The sequence below is a fragment of the Pelecanus crispus genome, chromosome 1 (genome assembly GCF_030463565.1).
Source record: "Pelecanus crispus isolate bPelCri1 chromosome 1, bPelCri1.pri, whole genome shotgun sequence".
Classification (NCBI taxonomy): Eukaryota; Metazoa; Chordata; class Aves; order Pelecaniformes; family Pelecanidae; genus Pelecanus; species Pelecanus crispus.
The window spans coordinates 180852209-180873707 of record NC_134643.1 but is presented as its reverse complement, the minus strand read 5'-3'; the positions used below and the strand labels follow the sequence as shown (position 1 = coordinate 180873707).

At 42.7% G+C, this 21499-nt stretch overlaps 1 protein-coding gene across 2 annotated transcripts in view; it reads right to left on the bottom strand.

Annotated features, from left to right (window-relative positions):
* Nucleotides 1–21499, bottom strand: part of KLF12 (KLF transcription factor 12) — a 142704-nt gene that overhangs the window by 13967 nt on the left and 107238 nt on the right. For both annotated transcript variants that reach the window (XM_075722236.1, XM_075722228.1), the window contains one exon: nucleotides 2546–2703. In XM_075722236.1, the coding sequence (XP_075578351.1) occupies nucleotides 2546–2703 (158 nt within the window). The remainder of the gene's footprint in view (nucleotides 1–2545; nucleotides 2704–21499) is intronic.

The following is a 21499-nucleotide window of genomic DNA, read 5'->3' as shown; positions in this document are numbered from 1 at the left end:
ATATTTTCTCACTGGATCCATTGGCTAAATTCAGTCCTCACCTTCTCTCTAGACTACACTTTGCTTTATATTGTCATGTCTTCATGCCTGCTGCAATGTAAGAAGTAGTTAACAGCTGACCATTTAATGAAAGTTTTTGATTTGATGTTATTTTTCTTTTCTCCCTGAAGGAACAAACCAACATCCAACATGACTGCAAAATATTTCAGGCAGCTGCCTTTTGGGGTGGGGATTCATTTCAGCCAGCTAACAGGTAGGTATCTGGGCTTCCTCTGTATTTAGCAGTGAAAGAGAAGCATCTTTGCAAGCCAATCCCTGGGTCTACCCAGAGGGAATAATGTGCCCCAGAGGTGCCAATCCCTCTTTTCTGACTACCCAGAGATCCCAGACAGATAGCATAGCCTAGACACCCAGCTGCCAGGGAACCAAGGCTGAGGAGATGGATCCTACGATTACAGCAGGTACAGAAACTCCCTTCCTGCTGCTGGAGAGTTACAGCTGCAAAAGGTGTTAATTACCAACACCATTTCAAGCCTTCGGTGCCTACTTTTGAGCACTCTAAGTGCACAGCCTGAGGTTCAGTGGTGCAGACTGTCTAATGCTGATTTGGGTGCATTACCCACAAGTGCTGGTCTGCCACGATATCACTAATGAATTACAGACTCATGACAAATACGATTCTCAGTGATTTAAAATGTCACAGCAGAGAAGAGCCTTCTGTATTTCTGTGCTAACTTGGGCGTGACATTTCTGAAGTTGTTCACATCTAGTGTTGTAACTCAGCTCCTTACACGGTGTTTGCTTACACTCCTGCGCTGGTCGCCAGTCTTGCAGGCTAGAAAAGAGTGACCTCCCTGTGGTATAAGCACGTAAGTGGTATTTTTGGTTCAAACCAAGAAGTCTCCTGGTTTCGCACCTCTGCTGCGTTCTCTGCCTTCTAATCTGCTACAGCCATAAAATGCTAGAAGGGTGATACAGGCAGGAATAGGGAAACAACTTAGAAATCAGGGCAGGGAGAAGGAAAGCGACAGAGTAGGGTTAGATTGGGATAAAAAGTAATAGAACAACAAGAATGACAGAGAACAAGGTGAAAGGGTAAGGGTATATAAAATATATTGGAAGGATAGGGACGAAAGACCACATTGAAGACAGGAAGAACAGGGAAGAGGAAAAAAGAATTAAGACAAGACATGATAACTTAAGAGAGAGAAGAATCACAAGCATTAATGGGAAGATATGACAAAACTAGAATAATCAGCCTAGAGGGAAACTTAATGAAATTTCCAGATCACCAGAACATTTCTGCTGTTTAAGGAAGGGACTCTTACCTTACTGAAATTGGTTTAGTAGGGGATATTAGGATGGAGCCTTGTTCAGTATTCCTCTCAACAAAAGTCTTACCAACCAAAAGACATATTGGAAAGAGTGATGGAGACGTGGCCTCATTTGAAATGTAGAAGCCATCACTTAATTATTTAAAATAATATCTCATACTCTTTAGAGTACATCACACCACAGAAAGCGCCAGCAGATTCTCAGCAAACAACAACATTGTGCTACATGCTGGATAAACACAATCTTTTCTCCAAGGAGTTACAAGAGCGCTGAAGTACAGAAAGAGCAGAGAGATCAATAAATTTAATTTAAGCAAATCAGCAGCAGAGTAAGGAACAGCATGGAAACTCAGAGCGTTCTGTCCACTGCCTTTCTAGCCATCCAAGTGATCCCCTTTTAAATTGTTCTTGATGACTTCAAATTGCTGCTCCTGAGTTTATCCACAATAAAATTACAATTACACATCACTGCTTCAGCTACCCTTACACGCCTGTCATGTAGACTAGTAACAGCCCATAAAGTTAATAAGGACACCAGGTGTTAAGTGTTAAGTATTATCATCACTGAACGGGTCCCAGATCATCTAGTCACCTCTCTTGCATCTCTGTTGTATGGACCTACTGCAACCTATTCTTATAAAGTGACTGACTTCCCTCTGCAATGTGTGGTAGGTGCCGCTGAAAGCCTCCAGAAAGAAATACTGTGCTCTGCAGTTTACATGTGAATTGAACTGAAGGCATTTAGTGGCACCTATCATTCAAAGGCTACATCTGTAAAAGCAAGTAGTAGCTCAATAGGAGCAGGTCTGTAGAGTGAAAAAAATGGTGCTGAAGATCCATGTCCACACTATATGCTTTTCTTGAGGGTTTTCTTTGGACTAGCTCTGGTTGGTCCAAAGCAATGACCACTGATGTTCGTTGAAGCACATTAGGTGTGTCCCTGGAGGCCACTTTGCTGTTTAGTTTCATCTGAAAGGAGTTCAGTTTGTCCTGAGACTGCTCTTGTGCTGCAAAGCGGGGATGACAGGGAAGTTCAATTCAAAAGCACGTTCGATCTGCACCAGAATGCCAATGCTGATGCACCTGCAGACATCTCCGTTGTTTAGGTACAGGCCTTCAGCTCTTAGTGTAGGATGATGAGTTCAGTATGTCCTAAATTAGACAGAAAGGAACTTGCTTAACTGTGGCACACAGTGCCACAAAAGTCTTACCTGTGTGCGTCCTCCGGTGAGCCTTCAGGTGGGAACTTTTTGTGTATACTTTGTTGCATCCCTCAAAGTCACACCGATGGATGCGCCGCTTCCTGGAATCTGGAGACTCGGACCTTCTCTGACGCCTTGTGCTCTCAATACTGAATGGTGAAATGGAACTGAAAAACAGAACAGAAGCAAAAAATGAAGCAAGAGCATGGTGTATATCCTGGGCTCCAAAAGATCAGCTGTAGTATATCACTGTGCCAGAAGTGACCTTAACAATTAATTAGATGTAGTCCACAGCATGTATTTGAAACAATTTGTGCTTGAACTGGAGCATATTTTGCAGTATGAAATAATTCAGGTCTTGATTTAGAAGTGCTTATTGCCAGAGAAAACACCACAATCCTTGAAATACTGCTCCAATAACGAAGTAGCCTGACTTCATCTGAGCTTTATTTCTATTTTACACGTGTTCAGATCCAAGCTCACTGAACCCTACTTTCTAAACAACTTTATATATAGCCTCCACAATTTCTCTTTGACAAGTTTAAATAGATAAATATCATGAAACCTTTTATGAAAAAGTGTTTCCAGTACCCAGATCTGGACTATGGATCCTCGCACTTGGCTTGGCCAAACACCTGTTACTTGCTTGCATACAGATTGCTAAGAGATCTGTATCACCCTGCAGCAGCGATTTTTCTGTTTACTTATTTAACAATTCTCAATCTATCACCTGCAAGTCAATGAATTTTATTTCCTTTCAGACCACTGATAAATAAAAAAGTTTATTAGCACAGGACCAGCAAACAATCCCCACAGAAATTCTTATGCTCAGTAAAGATACTCCATTTACAGCAACATCCTAAGGCCTACCAGTTATCCCAATTTTAAGCAAATAAAGAAGTAATGTTGAAGTCACGTTGCTTTATTTTATCAATACAGTATGTACCGAGTCTAATACTTGAAGAAAGCCTGCTACAACAATGCACTTGCCTTGCTTAGATAAACTTGTGTCATAAACTATTATCAAGCTGGTATGCCAAGATCCAAACCCTCATCGACTTCCATTAATCATATTACCCAGCTACAAATCATTATTAATTGATCGCCTTATCAACCCCATTACGGTTATACTGCACAGCAGTCACGTTCACCTACTAGCCTGTTTAGCTCCTTTAAGTACTGGAACAACACTGGCCTTCATCAAGTTTCTGGGGCTTCCCCCACATTCCTGGGTTTATTGACACTGAATGTAAATGATCTAGAGATTCGTCAGCCAGCTCTTTTAAACTCCTAAGATGCAAGTTCCCAGTTCTCTGGAAAGAGATTGTGACTGTCCAATGAAAATGAATCGGAGGAAAAGAAACTTAATCTGATCACGAAAAGAAGTAAGCACGAATCTTTGGGGAAGCTAAGATACTAAGAAAGGCATCTGAAAGAAGCACTGATGTTGATGCATCTGCTGAGAAGCTCCTGTGTCAACACCAATCTTCAACCTTCTGTTACAATAGCCAGTGCTGTTACAGCTATAGCTGTTCTGCCATAAACTTCACTTCTAAAGATTTCCAGAATTTGCTGAGGACTATTTATATTCGGTTAAAACTCTGCATAAAGCATCTCACACCATTAGCATGTGATTTCACTGATGTTCCAATTCACTGCATTACAAATCTTTCAGCCTTGAATTCATGGTAGTTCAAATTACACAGTTTTCTTTTTGTTTAAATATTTTTACAACACAACCCTAATTTAAAGCACTATTTAAAAAAAATGGAGTACTCTCTTTCTGACAGCCCTCTTTTTCTCTTAACACTTGATATATATTCATATTTCACCTTCAGGAAAAGAGATTGTCCAGATTAATTATTTTTGCCTATAATACGATGTGTGTAAACAGGCATGCAGGGAATTTCTGAAATGGAGGAAGAAATGGACAGAGGGCTGTAATATCAACATTAACTAGCAAAAAGTAGTCCCCAAGAGAGAAAGACACATCAGCACTTTAACTATGTGACAGGAATACAGATACATTTAGCTGTCACAGAAAAGGCTTAGGAATTGCATTTAAGCATCTGCATCTCAGGGCAAATAAAAGTCTTGGGTTAGATGATTCATTAAGAATGGTCTCGCTGCTCCAGTTTTTTTTTCAAACATCCCACCAGCTAAAATAAAAAACAAACATGTAAATCAAAGCTTAAAGCTCAATACTGAAGGTACAAAATCCAGTGCTCAAGACCAGAAAATCTTTATCTTTAAAAATAAATATTTGTGCATAATTTTTGCTGCATGTGATTTACGAGCCATCTTAAAAGCCTATTTTGTAACAGGACGTTCAGATCCTGAATAGTACAGCTCGTTTAAATGGGAGGAGGATCAAGCTTACAGTGCTGCTGCAATTTTCAGCCCCGAGACAAAACGAACCTTGAGCAGAGCCAGCACCTCGTAAAAAGCTATTTGTCACGTACGAGAAAGTGACCTCACTGCTGGGAGCTGCTCTGGGCTTTCCTGGGTATTTACACAGGAGATGGTGGCATAAAGTGGTGCCACAAAGGTGGCACACGATCAATGCTTCTGCTTCTTAACTGGATTGCTCCCTCCTTCTAAAAGACGAAGCATCCTACCTATTCCATGCCAGGGAAAAGAATCGAATAAGCCACAGAAAGTGCTTGTGCATTGCCACCGTCCGCCGCGAGCTTCACAGCCATCGCTTGCTCAGCACGCCGAGGAGAAAGGTTACCGTCAGCTGGAACCAGCAAATGTAACCTCATGCCTTCCCTTCACAGCAGCAGTGCAGGCGAAATGACAAACTAGCCAGCAGAAGGGACTCACGTGGCAAGTGAGAGCACACCTCCAAGGCGATCTTCCTCTGCCACTCTAGCCCCCGTGGTGCGGGGGGACCCCACAGAAAAGGAGCCAGATCCTCCCTGATACCACCAGCCTTGTTTTAGCCTTACAAAAGCTGTGTGATTTGTTTAAATGGAGATACCACAGGAAGCCCTAAAAAGAGCATAAGGTGCTTTTTTGAGCTTCCTGAGGTTAGTCCCTATCACAGTTTTGATGATGTTCTTTCCCTTGGCCATGAAGCAGTAAAGGACACCCTCCTCTTTCTCAAGCAATTTCTGCAAAACGCCCTCACCAACCACACAGAGACATAAAAAAGTCCTCAAAACCATATTTTGTGCCTTTTAAAGGCCATAGCGCTTCTGTCAGGTGGCTCTGGCCAGCACAGGGCTCCAGAAACTACTGTTTGATGGCACCAAGGTGGACAAAGACTTTGAGAATGGACCGAACAAGGAACTCACAAGGTATTTATTTTTTTACTGAGTTTTTTCTTTTTGTTTACAATGTGTTTTAAAATCATGTCAAATAAATCAAAAAGCCAAAAATTTTAAAAAAAAACACCATATTTTAGCAGCCTCTCTTGACCGTAAGTGTCCCTCACAGACTGCCCAGAGTGAAGACCTGGAAACACGTCAGCAGCTGAGAGCTGCCGGGGTGCCCAGCCAAGGAGCTGTGAGTTCTCCTGTTATCGGCCAAGATCTCAGGCAGCCTTTAAGGCTCTAGGTGGGGTTTAGCAATAGGACTGATACCACATGGTAACATCCCAGGCAAACTGCAGGATGTATCAAATTACTGCTGATGCATCAAGTCTGAAAGATAAATTTAAAAAGAAGAAAATTGGGTTCTGACCTGTCAGCTTGGCATTTATTTATTTGCAGTTTGTTATTTCTAAAACCAGTGTAATTCCTATATTAGCAGAGAAACTATTACACTAACAGAAATCCTGGGACACTGCTGGTTGCCTCCATAAGCAGCTGCAACACCTGTAGTCAGTACTGCTCATAGGGTGAAACGAACAAAATCAATGTGAGCATTTAGGGTGGTTTACAAAACTTCAGCTCTGTTATTTCCAGCTAGAAGTGAAAACATGCATCTCTGCAACTCGCACAATAGCCAAGTGCTTGCCTCTGATGCAAAAAAGTCTGCAAAGTAAAACAAAGACTGGGGCTTCGCCAGTAGATGGCCATCAAGTTCTGCTGAACGTGGTCTATGCTGCATGCAACAGGGATTATAACAACCCTGGTAATGCAGGATTATTTTTCCTTTCTATGAATGCTGCCTATGACCTCCTTGGTGTTTCACCTCCATTCTACATACAGACTAGGAAAGGCCCTTGGCATATGCAGTAACAAACGTAGTGGGTCTTTTTATACCAATCCTCTGTTTTCTGAGCAATACGCAGAGCAGCGATGCCTGGGGAGCACAGTGTGTTTATTAAATACTTGAACTGTGTTCAGTGCTGTGACACACCAACAACATGCCATGTGGTGACAAGTTGCTGCATGCTGGCTGCTGCCCATGAACAGCCTGCTCACATGCTCTCACCCCGTGGCAAACATGCAGTGTTACCTTTGGCCACCAAAGCACGAGCTTACTGGCACTGCCGGTGTCCCAGCAAGCCAGGCAAGAGCTGGCTGACATGGCCAGCACAGAGCCGGCGACGTGCAGCGAGCTGCCGCTTTGCTCTTTGCTGTACAAACCCAAACAGCATCCCAGTGTTGAATTTTCATCCTTGTGATTGCCTACCTTTACTCTTCCTTGTTCCCTCTACTATGAGCTCAGGCTCTTTGGCTGTGTCTCCTGCCTGCCTCGCAAAAGACCTTCGCTCTCTACACGTACCTGAAAGGAGGTTATAGCGAGGTGGGTGTTGGTCTCTTCTCCCAAGTAGCTAGTGATAGGACAAGAGGAAATGGGCTCAAGCTGCGTCAGGGGAGGTTTAGATTGGATATTAGGAAAAATTTCTTCATGGAAAGAGCAGTCAAGCATTGGAACAGGCTGCCCAGAGAGGTGGTGGAGTCACCATCCCTGGAAGAGTTCAAAAAACGGGTAGACGTGGCACTTTGGGACATGGTTTAGTGGGCATGGGGCTTTTGGGTTGATGATTGGAATGATGGTCTTAGAGGTCCTTTCCAATCTTAATGATTCCTAGTTTTTACTTCATTATAAATGATCCAGCCACCAAGTCAGGAGGTGTGGGGTTGCTACTCTACCCTTAATTGGTTTAGTGGTGGACTTGGTAATGTTAGGTTAATGGTTGGACTGGATGATCTTAAAGGTCTTTTCCAACCTAAACGATTCTATGATTCTATGAAAACACACCAACCCAGGGCCAAAAGGTATAGACCAGCTTGTGTCCAAAGTCCCCCCCCACCTTACCATATGCCTCTCCTTCTCAGCATTCAGACTGAATTACCTTCCTCCCTAGCTGGCCCTGTAGTTGAATGAGAGACTTATGGCTGCACCTTAACAATAGTCCACAGCTACTAGAACAGGCGCCAACTTCACTTTGGGGTGAGACCCGGACACGTATCAGTTGTGTCCCCTCCACTCTGGCTACCACGAGAAGGAGAACCAGACTGGGCTTGGCCCTGTGCAGCAGCCGCTCAGCCCGGATGAGGGGCTTGGCAGGCCAGAGCATGCCCCACATGGTGGGCATAACGTGAGCTGTGGTCCTCCTGCGTTTCTCAGGCTCTAGGCTGTCAAAGGATGTGATTTGGCTAAGCTGGCATACCAGGATGGTCTTCTTCCAGTCACTTTCCCTTCTTTCAGCACTGGCACTTGTCTGATTCTGCAGCGAGCCATTTCAGGGACCCGCAAAGACAAAAAGTCAATTCTGCAAAAAACCACCTGAGCAGCTCGCTTGCTTTTGCTGGTTTAGCTCCCTAAATAGCGCAGTCTGCCAAGCACCTGCACTGACAGATGCGAGAGGATGGGAACCTGTAGCCAAGAGTTAGGGGAGTGTCATCACTCCTTTCTGTGGCAACTAGCTGTGATTACCACCAATGGCACAACTTCCATGGAAATTCAGAATTTGTATGAAGAAATCAAGAACATGGACATAAGCAATCAACAGAAGGAACAACTGGAAAAATCCACCTTTTGCTCCACAATGAAGCTTCTTCTTGTGATACTTGTATGTGTAACACACACAAAGATAAACACATAAATAGATAGGCTGAAAGCAAAAATTGGGAGATATTACCATGCTAAATACTTAGGAGGCGACAATGTGCCTTGGCAGTGTACAGCAGAACACCAACAAGCAAACATTCATATCTCACCCTCAGGCCATTTCTGGACGTCCAGAATATTTACAGTTTTTCTTTGTTTTTGAAGGGAAAAAAAGATATAAATATACAATATTCAAATACAAAAATAGTGTATAAATTTAGCAACGTGAATCATTACTTTTTGAGACATGCAAAGTTTCTGGGCCAATCTTTCAGTCGTAGTAACTAAAAGTGCAGGCAAATGAAATAAAAGCAGAAGACTAGAATATTACGTGTCCACATTCAGAAGGTAATGAGCAGTTGAAGAAAATCCTTGGATCTCTTGCATTCGGTCGGCATTCAAAGGGAACCTGAGCTGTAGAAACATCGCGAGTTTTGGCCGCTTAACATTTATAAAAACTGGAGCTCTTAAGTGAATAAATATGCACATCAAGAGTCGAGCTTTCTGCGTTATTTTTTAAAATCTTGGCCTTCGGATCCAGTGGTGGGACGGCACCCCACCCTGAGCATGTCATAGAATCATAGAATCATTTAGGTTGGAAAAGACCTTTAAGATCATCCAGTCCAACCATTAACCTAACATTACCAAGTCCACGCTCAACCAATTAAGGGTAGACTAAACTATGTCCGAGAGTGCCAAGTCTACTCGTTTTTTGAACGCTTCCAGGGATGGTGACTCCACCACCTCTCTGGGCAGGCTGTTCCAATGCTTGACTACCCTTTCTGTGAAGAAATTTTTCCTAATATCCAATCTAGACCTCCCCTGGTGCAGCTTGAGCAACGTCAGTCGATCTCATGCAAACCCATGGCAGCTGTCGGTCATCCTTTGGGTGAAGTGGAGCAGTAGCGACCGCCCGCGGCTCACAGAGCAGCTCCCTGCCAAGGACAGTCAGAAGCAGAGACAACTGCGGTCCCAACACCTTTACTCGGCTCCTCTGGCACATTTCTGAATCGAGTGAACACGTGCACAGCAGCACACCACTCACTCAGGGAGCTAATCTTGCTAAAGATGAAGTATCCTCTTTCTGGTAAGACCTTCACGTTTCAGACGCTAAAAGGCATGATATGGGTATTCTGCGTGTTTTTGAAAAGGGAAATTGAACCGCATTTCCCAGTTTCCAGCTCTCAATTACTTTCTTTTGTAGTAGCTTTTCACACAACATAATTTCATTTTCTGATAGCTCGTATAATGTTACCTTCCCAGTCAGGATATTGGTGAAAGTATCCTTATAAACACTACATATTAAACTGTGAAGAAATATGATATGGTTTATTTTTCATTACAGTTTATAAAACTTCACCTAGTAGTGAGATGCCAAAATCATACTACATAAAAACGTAGTAGGTTTTTTTGCTTTAATATGCTTAAATATCAGTGTAATCTCCTGATAAAGTCTTCCCCTCAAATATTTACTTACTGCTTTTTTTCATACAAAGTTTCGACTGTCTCCTGTTCACAGACAAACAGATGCACATGCATATATACATATGTATTTTTTCTCCTCTTTGATTCTTAGATTCTAATTAATGTTTCATGAAAGGCAAACATCTGCTTTAGGAATGTTAGACATTAAAACATATCAAGCAGTACTTAAGGCGATCATAAAAGAAAAATATGTACTAGTCTTTTATTAGCGGCAGTTACTTCAATCAGTGTACTTTAAGGTGATGTTATACTGGAAATTATACTTTTTGTCAAGAAAGAAAGGAGGAATTTGGCAGCATATACAAACAGGACACATACTAAATGGGAAAATCACATGGGTAAACAAAACACAGATAAGAGATGATTTGAATACATTTGGCTCACAAAGTGCCTGAGCTGGAGATGCTGGGAAATCGCACTGGGAGCAGACGGGAGTAGGAGCACAGTAAGTTTGCCCTGTTATGCTTTGTCCTAGGTATCTGCTTCCGGCTGCTAATGGAGGCAGAGCCCCAGGCAAGAGGATCCTCTGCTCCGGCTCAGTACGGCCATTCCCGTGCTCTTACATCCCTGTCCTGGGCAGTCAGTAAACAAAATACCCTGCACATCTCTGACCGCGACTTTATCTGCACCATTTATTCCCACTGAGACCAGCTGAAGTTACTTGAACTGGTGAGCCACCTTGCAATACCCAACTGCGTTACAACATCTCTCTGGCTGTGGTGGAACCAAAAGCATGACTATACATGAAACAAACTTCTGGCAGAGGGAAAGAGCTTTGGGGTCTACTAGGAAAAATGCTAATGTCCACCATGGGACGCCTTACCAAAATTATCCATCACCTCCGTTATCAGCTATGTTAAGCTGAGACAGGAGAATGAGACATTTGCCTGATCCTCCTGAGCTGTGTTCATGCTGTGGGATCTGTTCATCCTAGGGCAGTGTCATCCCAGGGTGTACCCCAGCTCCACACTGGGCTGAGACCTGAGCACATACCACATTCTCCTCTTTCATGCTGTTCCTTTGTGCTGGGTTTCTAAGGAAAGGAAGCTGGGCCAGAAAGTACCTACGACATGCTCCAGCATGTCCCCCAGATCTGATGACTGGAGGACTGGGACTGCAAAGCACACTTCTGATAGAGAAAACCTATAAATCAAGCCTATGATGAACTCTGAAATGCCACTAAAAAAAACACACCAAAACTTTCCATCTCTTCTACCCTTATCATTAAGAAAATTTTTCCCTAGAGAGTTATTGTGTAAAAGAGCAAAGGCATTACATGTTAACTACCTTGCACGTAAGCATTGCCTACATAATTAAAATGTTTATTCCTGGTGTGGGGAAAGTTCACAGCCATATGACAACTTGCACCACCTGCAGATCCTGCTGTAAGAACCAGAACCTGGGCCAGCCTCTAAGCAGAGACAAACTTACTCTTGCACAACTACATCCAGCCGCAGCCAAGCATGGGCAACAGCAGCTCCTGGACCAGTGACACCCCTACCAAATTACTGGGCTGCTGCTTAACAAGGACGAATTTCACATTTCTCCTAACACGGCAGGACATACAGAGTTTGTTTCCACCTGTAAAAGTTTTAGAAATGTTTGACAGTAAGGCTATGTTGTTTTACACAGAGACAAAAAACTTCCAGTAATTTTAAACATAATTCTGCTTCATTGCTCGCTGTCCTTCCCTTGGTTTGGACAGGTGGACTCACATTAGGTGAGACGCTTGGCCTTAGGTTTTGCCATAGATTTTGAGGTGACAAATGATGGCAGTTGTTTAAATCTGTTTAAATTTGTTTGTCTTTTTCTAACATGTGCAACAAACAGAAGATACACAGCTGCATCACTGACAATTCCAGCTCCTCAGGATGGCTGAACACGGTGCAAAGACTGCTCTGGATGCTGAAGCCCACGTTAACACCTCCTTTGGTAACATGCCGCATTACTGTTGAATAAAGAGTAATAGAAAAACTCAGCTGGGGAGGGAGCTGTGGGGATCCACCTGGTCCAACCTGCTGCTCAACAGGGTTAACTTCAAAGCTAGATCAGATTGCTTATGGCCTTGTCCTGTGGAAGTCAGAAAACATTCAAAGATGGAAAAAACCCGCCTATCTCTGGGCAACATATTCCAGTGCTCAGCCATGCTCATGTTCTAAAGGCAGTTTCTAATGAATGCTCGTTTTTTCTAAATAGTTCCTACATAAATGTTTATATTTACAAATACACATACCTACACATTCCAATGAAAGGTAACAGAGTGACCATGAGCTAATGCAAGCTTGAATTTATGTATTTATTTACTTTAAATTAGCCTACTTCGCTTGAAGCCACTGTTGTTCTGAGCTAAAGTGGAAATCCATAAAAATAAGGAAACCTCAAGCAGTGGGGGAAATGTATCTTCACAATGAACCTGCAGGTTCATTGCATGAGCAAAGGTCTGTTCTTTGGATCTGACAACAGAGCATTGTACATAGTCCTGAAAGCAGGAATAGTTCCTGAAATCCTGTATGCCAAACGCGTTTGATGCATGCTAGTTCAGGCCTGGGAGCTGAACCTGGTCTAGCAGAGAAAGAGCATCTTATTTCGTCCCCTCCTTTCAGAGCTGGCAGAACAGCAGTGATCATTCACAGGATCTCTAACGCACCAGCCGTCCCAACACTCCTTCCAGACGGAGGCTGCATCAATGCCAAGTCTGTTCTTTCTTTTTTGTCCCCTTCTAAACAGAGCAGAAAACTGGGTAACCGAGCACCTCCAACTCAGCTTTGAGAGCACAGGGCCCTGCTTTTTACCTTTCCTGTTCCTTTCTGATTCATGCTTTTCCTTCATGTTTTTCTGGCAACACATATGCAAACAAGTTACGGCAATACTGGTATTCTCAGCAGAGGAAATTAAAGAGTGAAATAAAGACTACCCTGTTGGAGACATGGGCTGAGCTGAAATTTCCATCATGGAAATTAGATGAGTATGTACATATTCACATCTTTCACCTTTGTTCTGCTTACTTGTAGAAACAGTGTAGACGCTCCACTTTCTAGAGCAGGACTCCCTGCACGTTGTACTTTGCTCTCCAGATTTCACTTTCTTCTTATATCTCTAATTCTGATTTCTCACACCTGTGCAGCACAGTAGTCAGTTCCAACATCTGTACAATAATGACTCTCGCCTGTGCATCCACCTCCTCTTGTTGGTCAGACTAACAAATGTGGAACCGATCGCTGCAGTGGTGATTAAAAATTCTCTCTTCTGTATCCTTAGCTGACAAAATTGTCGCATAACGTCTTGCCAGGTCAGTGACATTAAATGAGGACATTGCATCCACTGGGACTGAAGCGCATGTGCATGACCTTTTCTTCCTTCCTGTTGAGAAGGCTTATTATTGATATGTTAAATATTTGATTACCCTGGATACCTATGTATAATGCAATTATGGGTGGTCATCTGTCATAGTCTGTGTCATCAAGCAGATTTTGGTAACTACTAAATAGTTGACTCCATTGAAGTGTACACTTTGGTGCTTATATATGTAAAGATAACATGCCACCCCTAACAGAATGCCGTCTCAAAAAACCAATTTTGTATGCCCCACAGCCATCTGCAGGCTCCTGTCTCTGAGAATATATATTGCAAAGAGTTCATCTGTTGCAGAGATAAAGTAAGTATCATACCTATTTGATCTGGCTAGGAGAAAAGCGACTAAATAATTTAATTCATTTGGGGACAAAAACATTACTGAGCACAAGATCATACTTCAGGGATCTGGGTATCTTTTTCTAAAATGACTTTCTAATCAATGAAGTTTGAGATTTATGGGGTTTTTTACCTTCCAGAGCACGCTCTCCTATTGAAAGGAATTTTTTATAAAAGAACATGAGAAAATATTCTATAAACCAACACTGTTACTACACCCCAGAGGCCATACAGATTTTGTTACTATGCGTTTTCATTAACAATGAGGAATCCTGATGTATTTATGGTATATAAGAAGCTAGCTTTTCTATTCAAGATGGTAACTTGTACCTGGCTTTACAGCCATGCATGTTGATGAAGTATTTCTTCATTTAGATTATGAGATTCCTGCCACACCTTTTTAGCTGGTTTGTGTTTGCAAAGCAAAACAACTACAGTGAGGTCCAAACCCATGGACAGAGTACTAATACACTACTGCAATACAAAGAAACTCCACTACCTCTCCCTGCATCTGTGGTTTTCCACACCTACTTATACTACAGTTTCACCTGAAAACCAAGCAATGTTCTGGGCTTCACCGAGGCTCCTCAGCCTCCTTTCCCAGGGACTGCCGTTTCTTTTCTCTTCCTGCCCTTTATTTTCCTTCCGTCTTCCCCCAGACTTGCTGCCACCTCCCCAGGTGGGAACTGCCTCTCTAGAAAATCACAAGGCCAGGTTTTGTCACCGAGTAAGATATTTCATAGGCAGAAATTTATATAGTTGCTGTTTCACTGTGTTTGCTGAAAGATTTCTAGTGGTTTCATCTGCACACTGGGATAGAAGATGTCCCTGAGAGTTGTAGAAATCACAAAATTTCTCAGAAGGAGGAACCCATGACTACCACCTATGAGCTGGAAGAGTTACCGTATCTTTTTACTAGCCTCACACAGATCGGTTGGGTGGGCAACCATTCCTTTTCTTCTCTCCGTCACTGAAATCACTCTGATTTCTACCCAGTGAATACTCAGTCTGTACTCTGAGTAACTGTGGGTGGGTAGAGTCCTTCCACTTGTAAATTAATTAGGCAACAGAGCACTTACCTATTTCTCACATGTACCAAAAAGGCAAATTTCAACAATTCTTTGTTTATCATCACACCAGTTCAGCAGTCAGAAAGATATCCAGCCTGGGCGTGGGCCTCAGAAAAGTCAAGCAAAGCTGCCATTGTCTTCAGTGGAGTCAAACATACTCTCTCCCAACGGAAGGAAGAAACCAGAGTATGGTGGTTTTCATGAATTGGTCCCCTTAACAGTTTCTCACCAAGGCAGCACTGCATTTACAATCTCAAGTGCTCATGGGCAGGGCAAGGTTTGATTAAGAGCAACATTTCTTCTGCTGGCAGACTGCACATAGCCATAAGGTACATTTTGTACTCCTGTGGGCTTCACTGGGTCGAGGTGGCTGCGTGGGCTTGCTCACATGCTCCTCCACTTCAACAACTAGGTGGCCCCAGTGTGGCTATTTCCCGGTCAGAAAAAACTATAGACACCTTTAGGATGGCAATATTCTTCTTTAGAAAGGCAAGAACAAAATCCTGAGGACTTTTTGCCATCAAAATAAAGGGTCAAGATTTCACCCTATGCGTGCTCCAGCCCCGCTAAGGCAAAATCAGACTGAAGACTTGGCTGGTTATATTAACTACCACTTTGTATGTGAATTTATAGGAAAGTTCTTATGCGAGGATTTAAATTGGGTAAGATCTAAATGAAGTTGCCTCTTCAGGTTTTTTGAAATGTAACACAATGCGTTCTCCCAACAAGAAATGTTTTCCCACTGGCTAAAGGGCATCTGTCTCCCTTTGGGACATCAAGTATTCAATTATTTGAGGGAAATTATTCTGCTATTTCCAACAGACACTGAATGTTTTGTTCAGAAAAGGATAAAAATAAATGAAGTTGAACAAGCTTTGGAACTGTCAGATTTTTGACCCAGGCCTTCCCTAAAGACTAGCAACAGGCAAAACTGCATGTTTGGAGGCTTTATGAAATAAATTTTATTTAGCTTCATCCCACAAGAATTATTTAGATAAATATTTAGAAACAATGCTGCCCAACGAAAGAAAGACAGAGAATTCAGTCATATAGTGTTGTAGTTAAATGAACACTTCTTCACAGGGAATTAAATAGCCACCATTTTCAGATTAGCACACTTTTTCCTTTGATTTGAAAATGTCTCGGGGAGGAGAGGAGGAGCTTGGTTTCCATCCACGCAGAACCACCACCCAGTCACCAGCGGGATTTCTTGCAGATACCTTAGAAATGCGTATTGGACCTCCTTCATCTGCATGATACTCCTTGTCCTAGTTAGTGCTAAAGAATATTTCTATGGCCTTGTTATTACTTGGTGTATTTATTTTTTACACTATCGTCACTATAATTTATTTTCACACTTGGAAGCACATTCACATTACAAAGGAAATCTTGCAGAGAAGTGAAGCGGATCTGTCTAGCTGCTCTCTCTGAAGTGGGCGCATACCTCCTGACTGTGTCTCCTACAACGCTGAGAATCAAGGGATGGTAATAATGGGCCACTCCGTTCATATTGCTAATTTATGCATGTTGCTCATTAGCGCTCTGCCAAGTGTAGTTTTTAAGTCCTGAAGGCAGGTCAACACATCTGAGTGGCTAGAAGAGAGTGCTCTGAATTTCAAGCATCTTAAATGTGTGGTCAGGAGCACCAGTCTAGGACCCAGTGGTCCTTGCTTTGCCACAGGTTTGTGGTTTGTATTAGCCCAAAGCCAGCTGTGCTGACCCAGGATCCAGTTCATTCATCTCTGGAATTTCTATTGCTTCCCTGAAAGCACCAGTCTCCCAAATCTTCACCAACAGGATGTTTGGCTCAATAATTTAAACCCACATCAGGACTTCTTTAGTTGCACTTTTTAAATTTCCATTTTGGCGGGGGGGGGGGGGGGGGGGGGGGGGGGGCGGAGGAGGGGAAGTGAAAAATCCCCCACACCCACTTCTGGATCTTTTTCCTTCCCTAATCTATTAAAATATCTGCTTGTTTACTATCTGAGATCTTACAAACAGTATCAGTCACCAAATAAAGCACCAACTAGTACTGCCAATATAGTAATTAAGAACAACCGGCGTGCTTACACTCAAGCGTTTAGTGGAGAAATCAGTCTGTTAAAATCTAGCAAAACTCAACCCTGCACATATGTTGTTTTGTTTTGTTTTGTTAAATGGGATGGAACATACCAGAACTTTAAAGATCAAAAAACCCCCATAATTTCCTAAAACATTTGGAGCCTTTGCATGCAGTAAAAAGGGATAATTATCAAAGCATTTTGCTGTCACAATTGTTCATTTGGAAGAGGCACAGAAAGAAACCCAAATCCAAACCCCCCAGCGTGACAGAATGATATCGCTGTAACTACAGTAAATAAAGAAAAAGTGTTAGGCAGGTGGAGGGAGACATCAGAGCGGCATTTGGTGCGAGGTAGATGAGACAACTGTGACCATCGCAAGCGACTGCCTGAGTAAGATAAGCCAGATATCTCACCCTGGAAACGTGGTCCTGCGCCCCACGTGCACCACGGAGCCGCCCACCGCTTCGGGCAGGCGTCCCTGCCAACACTGCCTGGGAGGTGCAGGAGGTTGCTCAAGGCACCTCGCAACACCCACCCGGAGGTGAGGAAACACATTTCAGGGGGAAGAGAGAGCAGGGCTCTTGCCTCCCACCACAGTTCTCATTTCTTTGCCCCTGTTCTATACTTGTATCTCACACGGGAGGGATGGAGGGAGGAGCACTGTCATCACAGACTGAAATAGAGTTTGACACAAGATCACAACTTGGACACACAAAACCCAACTTGATGTGTCTGTACCCATTATTTTCAGAAATACTGCTGTGGGGAAGCCATTCACTTCAGTTATACCCCTGAATCGTCTTTGGAAACTCCCACTTTCAAGTTCACCTCTTCCCCCTCTGCCTGGGTAAGTGGAGGTCCATTCTGAGTTTCGCATTAGCCCTAACAGCAGCCACAAAATCCACATCTCATTTAAGTCTCACATTTGGCCACTCAAATGCAACCCAGCTTGTTACACAAACGGAAGTAGAGAAGTCTTGAATACTGATATGATGTATTTTTTAATAGTAAAAGTGTTAATTAAATGTGATGTAGAAGCATCCTGTGGCATGATAAAGTCCCTCTCCTGCCACACTGGAGGTAGGTGGAGGGTGTGGACAGGGATATCCAACCCCACTGCTCGCCCCACAGCAGGCACAGAATAAAGCTGTAGTCCTTCTGCCAACATACTCGTTTGAGGTAGCGTTAAAAGGCTGCATTCACTGGCCAGTTATTTCTTGCTCTTGTTATGGTCTTTCCTACAAAAACAAGATGTTGGAATTTCAATGTGTTTTGTGTTCAGTAAATTATAGTCGTTTTCAAAACATCTATAACCTTTTCAGTGGCCAGTGGCCTGGCAGGCAGACCTCTTGCGTCTTTTCATACTAAAAGTCTGACAAACCTCTTCTGGAAAAGGCACAGCAGGCAGGGAGACGGTATGTAAAATTACAGAACATCAGCCAAACTGGCAGTGCATACTGCACTGCTCTCTATTTAACACCGGATGGTAAATCCTACTATCTCATTTCTGTGACAAGAAACTGAGCAACAACAAAAAATGGCCCAGTATTCATCTGTTTTTGTGGCAGGCTGCTTTAATTTCAGCCTCTGGAGTTCAAAGAGCAGAGACATGGTTTACATAGATGTGCCATGGTGAGCTGTTTTTTCTGAAGGGCTGAAACCTGACTCTACCCATCTGAAAGCACTGGATTTAAAAGCCTTTTGGAAGGACGACACTATTAGGAAATCTCACATTACTTCAGAGCCTATCTTACTCAACAATACCATTTGAAAGTATACCTAAATTAAATGCACAGCTTCTTATTAAAGCAACGTACTACGTTCAAACAGCAGCAAAGATTGGGAAAGGAGGATAACATGGTTTGGGGCTTTGGAGTGCTGGAACTGGTTTCTAGGGTATCCTTACTCCTGTCCCTTATTCTTTTTGTGGTTTAGTTCCTGATCTGAAAAGTATGGGGATGCTACCTTTCCTCCCTCTCTCCCTCTCCCTCCTACCATCTTAGGTGTATCATCTTTCGGGAACGTGGCTGAATCACACACCTGTATGAACACAGCAGCAAGGGGGCTCCAACTGCACCCATGTTTTTCAGGCAGACGAGTAAATGCTAGTACTAAACAGAACTAACAAATTCTGAAAGTATATAGTGTAAAATATCAAAACGTAATCTCTCCTCATTTCTTACTCTGCTAGTAGTCAGTAAATGCCACTTACTGTTTGCAATAATGTCCAGAGAGAGTGTTTCATCCCTATTCTAGGTGCATATTTTAGGTGACTACAGTTAGGAAGAAAGCCTGACTAATGCTATATGGTGATCATGCCTACAGTCCTAATGCGTACTTCCATGTCACACACACATCGCCAGACACAATGCAAGCCAAATAGTGGCATGAGATTTATAAAAGATCTCTTAAGAAAATATTAGGTTTTCTTTTTCTAAGGTACTGATTAAAAAAACCTTGAGTAAAACAGGTTTGTGATCAGACTGCTTCTGCCCTGCTGGCAAACCTGCCAGAAACTGCAGGCTCCCCGCTCTGGGACAAGAGAGCCATTATTGGCCAAACACTCGCAGGAACGCGAAGCTGCTACTTCATGTTCTGGCAAACGTCCCTGCAAAAGGTGGTGCTGTGATTTATGTGCCATTCAATGTTGTTTTCAAGACATTCACTGAACTGAAGAAGCACCATTAGAATACGTCAAGCACACGTCAAAACCTATCTAAATCAACAGACGCTGAAAATACATCATGTGCTTGACATGCAATAATTGACATGTCATATTACATTTGACATTTCAAGGACAGTAGTGCCTATTTAAATGGAGACACGGTAATACAAATATTTTTTCACTTGAGCTATCCAAAATTTAACAGGGCATCTTGGTGAAGAGCTGTTCAGTAAATATCTGGGGAAAAAAACCCCAATTCTTTTAAAAGAGTAAAATCACTAATGGCTCAAATTATGAAATGTGGAAGAGCCAATTTACAAGAAGATTACTAACACGCCACTATCTCGGGGAGAAATTCTGGTCACACTGGCTAGCAACCTCCTACTGATTTCCGTGGAGCCATAATTTCACCCATCCCTCCCTACTCCCTTCACAGCTCTGCCTGGGTTTAGGCCTACAACTAACATGCCCAGACTATCAGCGTGACAACTGATACAGAAACACGGATTAACAGGATGGGAGTACACGGAGACATGCACACAGCACGCTCGTCTTCCCTGCACAGGCAAGACAAATTGCAATGTAGCAGGATTTTGAATTACATATGCTTCACCTGACACCTCATCCTCTCTCCTGGAGGCAACTGCGTGGGGACATCACTAGTAATAACAAAGGTCTTATGGGATGTGTTGGACACGAGAAAGGGGATGGTAGCATAAACCATCCAAAGAAGCAGCAGCCACGCAAACTACTCCTTACAGCAGGACTGGGAGATTCCCCCAGATTTAACACCCAACAAACTGAGAGCCCACTGTCATACTTTCCTCTGGTTCCCACCCATAAAGGATTCTTGGGCTTTTTTGCTTCATTTAAATATTCTAAAGGGTTTTTTCCACTGTACGCTGTGATGTGAAGGAAAGGTGCCAGCAGAGTTTTTAAACTGAGGGTTAAATAGATTAAATTCATCTGCTGCCACTGCTTTTACCTAATACTTCCATGTACAGTCTAATTGGTTCTTTCTTGTTCCATCTTCTTTCCTCTACGTTTCCAAGACATGATGCTACACCCCCCTGAACTGCTGTTTAGCCAAGCCACACGTATTTAACTCTCACTCTGTCCTCTTAGCTATCCCCTCCAGCAATCTAAGCAGTTTGCTGCTCCTCTCAGGTCTTGTTCAGATTTGTAAATGTACTGAATGCAGCACAGTTCCCTGAAATAACGCTATGTTCTCAGCGAAAAAGCATGACAATAGCATTTGCAGGATGAGACCCATATGCCGTATGTGTAATCTAACGACGTTACACTGTGTGGATGCCATATACAAAAAGCCATTGTAAATGAGGGTGGGTGGAACTGCCAGTATAAAGAATGAAGCAAGCATGCAGGAATCTAAAAAAACAGGTCAATACCTCCTGTGCAGAATAATTCTTCCCCTCCACATTTTCTTCCATGTGAAATGCTACTTTTAAGAATGCAATGAATTTATTAATGACTAAATGCCCAATCTGTCAGAAGACACAAGCAAACTCATCTACCTTTTTTTTTTTAAACCCAGATCCTGCTCATAAATTCTGAGATGCTTATGCCCAAATAAGAAAGTAAACAGAAATATAGTGTTAGTTTAAAACTCTATTAAACCATAAGATGGAAAAGGAGACTGGAGGAGGTAATCATGTTAGACCAGCAAGCAGAGAATTTTAATCCCCCCCAAAACCCTCAAAAAGTTTTTGGTGAATCTTCTTAATTGCAGCAACTACAAAGAAAAATAGTATGAGTAATCTGTCATAAGTCTCATTCTCCTTTCAGAGCTGTGGAGAATTGAGCAAGGTAGAGAGAAAGATACGGTGCCAGGGTTTTATTTTAGACCTCAAAATTAAATACAGAGATCAAGCAGTTCAAAGGAGATGAAGGAGAAAAGAGTTCACATACTTTGTGAATTTAACTTCCTCTTAATAGTTGTGTCTACGCTGCAATAACAAGA